Source organism: Chionomys nivalis, chromosome 16 (assembly GCF_950005125.1).
Source record: "Chionomys nivalis chromosome 16, mChiNiv1.1, whole genome shotgun sequence".
Lineage (NCBI taxonomy): Eukaryota > Metazoa > Chordata > Mammalia > Rodentia > Cricetidae > Chionomys > Chionomys nivalis.
In genome coordinates, this window is record NC_080101.1 from 10,361,314 (window position 1) to 10,364,510 (window position 3,197).

Consider the following 3,197-nt stretch of genomic DNA (forward strand, 5'->3'; position numbering starts at 1 on the left):
AGGCAGAGCGAAATCCATTTCATCTGGAAGATGCAGGCCACGTTTAGGGTGGGCCTTCCCGTTTCAGATAAAGTGACTCAAGGGACATCTCTTATGGTGTGCCTAGAAGCTTCACCCCTAGCTGATTCTAGATCCGGTCAGACTGTCAACCACGATTTACCATCACAGTTCTCATCATTCCGCAGACTATGCAAGCAAAACTATACAACAGCCTCTCGACCGCAGAACGCCGATGCCTGTGTCGATCACTCAGGAAGAGCTGTAGGAATTCCATCAGTTTGTAGGTTATGTTGCCGCATCAGGTGAAGGCATATTTTCTGTTTCTTTTTCCACTACCCAAGATGATAAAGCACCATGACAGAGAAACCTGATGGTCCTTTGGCACAAGCATTGTGAAATCTGCTTAATTCTATTTGGGCAGAAGTGAAGATACACCAAGTTTATGCAGTTTTGTGTTAGGTAGTGTGGTGGTTTGAAGGAAAATGTCTCCCAGAAGGAGTGGCACTATTAGGAAGTGTGGCCTTGTTGAAGTAGGTGTGACTTTTATGGAGGCAGTGTGTCACTGTGGGGGGTGCTTTGAAGTCTCCTATGAGGAAGCTATACCCATTGAGATTTTACTTCTCAGACCAATCTGTGACAAGGTTATTTGCTAGATTCTTATCAAAATTATGTGTCCAAATAGAAATATGTACAAATTTATATTTATATAATTTATTTTTTATAAAAATATAAAGGATTAAGGTTAACTCTTTTTTATTTTTTATTTTTTTTATTTTTTATTTTATTTTATTTTTTTTTGAAATAAAAAATGTCTGGCATTATCAGCCTTCTGGAGAGTGCCAATAATCACTTTGTGGTCATGTAAGCAGGGAGAGGGCTAGCAGCAAGAGGACAAAAGGCATGCTGGTCAGGATATTAAGGAGCAGTCCTTACTCACTGCTGGTGTAGCCGATGAAGAGCTCTTCGGTGCCACCCACCTCTGAGATACTTGCTGTCTGCGTGCCACCTTCTACTCCTAACAGCCACCATACAGAACCAGTTCAGACGTCTGTCATTACGTGATGAATCAAGGAACCGTGGTATACATACCCCTGAAGGAAGCCATTTAGTGATAAAGATGAAAACTGAGTTTTGCAGGAATATGGCTGGAACTAGGGACCACAGCGAGCAAAATAAACCAGATTAAAAAGCTTAGTACCCTATTTTTCATCATAAGCCAAAATGTAGATTTTAAATATATGTATTTCGGCTCATAACTAGAGGACATGAAAACGGGAGGAGGACTATTTGAGAGAAGGCAGAGGAGGGGAAAGGGTGGGAGAGAGACAAAGAGAAGCAGACAGCAGCTATGAGCCGATATATGTGGATGAAGACGTCATAAGGAAACTCATTGTTTTGCAAGCAAAACATAATAAATTTATAGCGGGGTGGCGGTGGTCCGATTGGCTAGGTTGCAGGGTCCATGGCTAGGTGCTGGGGTAGGGGGGCTTTGTTCAGCTCAGAGCAAGGCGAGGCCCTCTCGGCATCCGCGTGGTGGTGGCAGAGACACGGCGGCAGCCGGGGAGGCAGGATGATTGCAGGGTCACGTGCCGCCAGCGGGCCTGGCGGGCTGTGTAAGGCATAGGCTGGCAGGGAGATCGCAGCTCCTCAATCACCGCAGGACTTTGGTGGAAAACACATTCCACATTTATGGCGATTCCGAATTTGAGAGTCAATTTCTGCCAGGCTCAGCACAGCAATTTCCCTGACAAGTGACCTTGGGGACTCCATGTGCCGTGTTCAATCACGTGCGCCTTGAAGACTCTGGACACCTGGACACCGAGGCGGTCCTTAAAAGTTACTGCAAGTATATTTCCTTTAATGACTCTGGTGAAATCAAGCTTTGGGTAAACAAAGGTCGAAGACAACCACCACTGTTGTCTCTCTAGTGTCTAAATGTAGGCCGGATAGATGAGTTCGGCACGTAGCTGGATGTTTCTGAAGTCTCAAGGAATCCATCTGCAGACGCTGAGGCCCAGGTTGAATTCGAATGAATTTTAAATACTTCTGCCCCATTTTGGAGAAGCCTCATACAGAGTAAACAAACCGAATAAAGAAAAAGAACAAAAGTAGTCCTTTGGATGATCTTAATGTTTTCGCTTTCCCATCACCCACGCGGGCACTCTCGTTTGCCAGAATGAACCATCCAGCGCCAGTGGAGATCTGCTACGACAACATGCGTTTCCTGATAACTCACAATCCCACCATCGCTATGCTGCCAAAGTTCACAGAGGAACTGAAGAGCTACGGAGTAACAACCTTGGTCAGAGTTTGCGATGCCACCTACGATAAAGCTCTAGTGGAAAACTGTGGCATCCGCGTTCTAGACCTGCCCTACACAGACGGAGCCCCACCCCCTGATGACTTAGTGGATGATTGGCTGAACCTGTTAAAAACCAAATTTCGTGAGGAGCCAGGTTCCTGTGTGGCCGTGCACTGTGTGGCAGGGCTAGGAAGGGCTCCCGTGCTGGTGGCACTCGCTTTGATAGAATGTGGAATGAAGAATGACGAAGCAGTTCAATTTATCCGACAAAAACGAAGGGGCGCATTCAACACCAAACAGCTGCTTTTCTTGGGGCAGTACCAACCCAAGACACGGAACAGGTCACGGTCGCGCTTCAAGGATTCCACGGTGCACTGCTGCATTCAGTAGGCTACAAGCTAAGGCTTTCTCCACTGTCGCCTTGAGAGGGGAACTCTTGGCACCTGGAAAGCGATTCCGGAGTCTTTCCTGTGTCATCAGTGAGTAGTGGAATTCAGTTAATTGGTGCTGAAGCCAACAATGGAGAAATCCCTCTATAAAGTAAATAAATTAAGAAATAAAATTAGAAGGAAGAAAAAACTAACCCGTTCCAGAGCAACAGCAAAGAAAACCCGGACCCGGAGTCTGACTCCTGCATGCTAAAAGCACTCCCACCATCTGCCATGTCATGATGCCACCAAGAGGGCCTCACCAGAGCCTGGCAACTGCGAGCTTTCAACCTCCACAACCGCCACCTAAATAAATCTCGTGATAAACTACCCAGTCTCTATTGTATTAAAACAGGAAAAAAAAAAAAAAAAGGGCTAATATATTAGCCAGTTAACATTTACTAAAATTTTACGTTGTATTTCAGCTCGCTAGGAATATCCTCAGGGCTAAGTACAATACATGTAGC

The 3,197-nt window shown here is 45.6% G+C and overlaps 1 protein-coding gene across 3 annotated transcripts; it reads left to right on the top strand.

Moving 5' to 3' along the window:
• The first annotated feature begins 2,176 nt into the window (after positions 1 to 2,176).
• Positions 2,177 to 2,692, top strand: LOC130888164 (protein tyrosine phosphatase type IVA 2-like). Of its 3 annotated transcripts, none has more exons than XM_057791050.1 (2): positions 2,177 to 2,496; positions 2,572 to 2,692. In XM_057791050.1, exons 1-2 carry the CDS (start codon positions 2,177 to 2,179, stop codon positions 2,690 to 2,692), a joined length of 441 nt encoding a protein of 146 aa, XP_057647033.1. The 3 variants fall into 3 exon arrangements, with proteins under 3 accessions (XP_057647033.1, XP_057647034.1, XP_057647032.1); XM_057791051.1 differs by having other exon boundaries at positions 2,177 to 2,271; positions 2,365 to 2,692; XM_057791049.1 differs by having other exon boundaries at positions 2,177 to 2,692.
• The last annotated feature ends 505 nt before the right edge of the window (positions 2,693 to 3,197 follow it).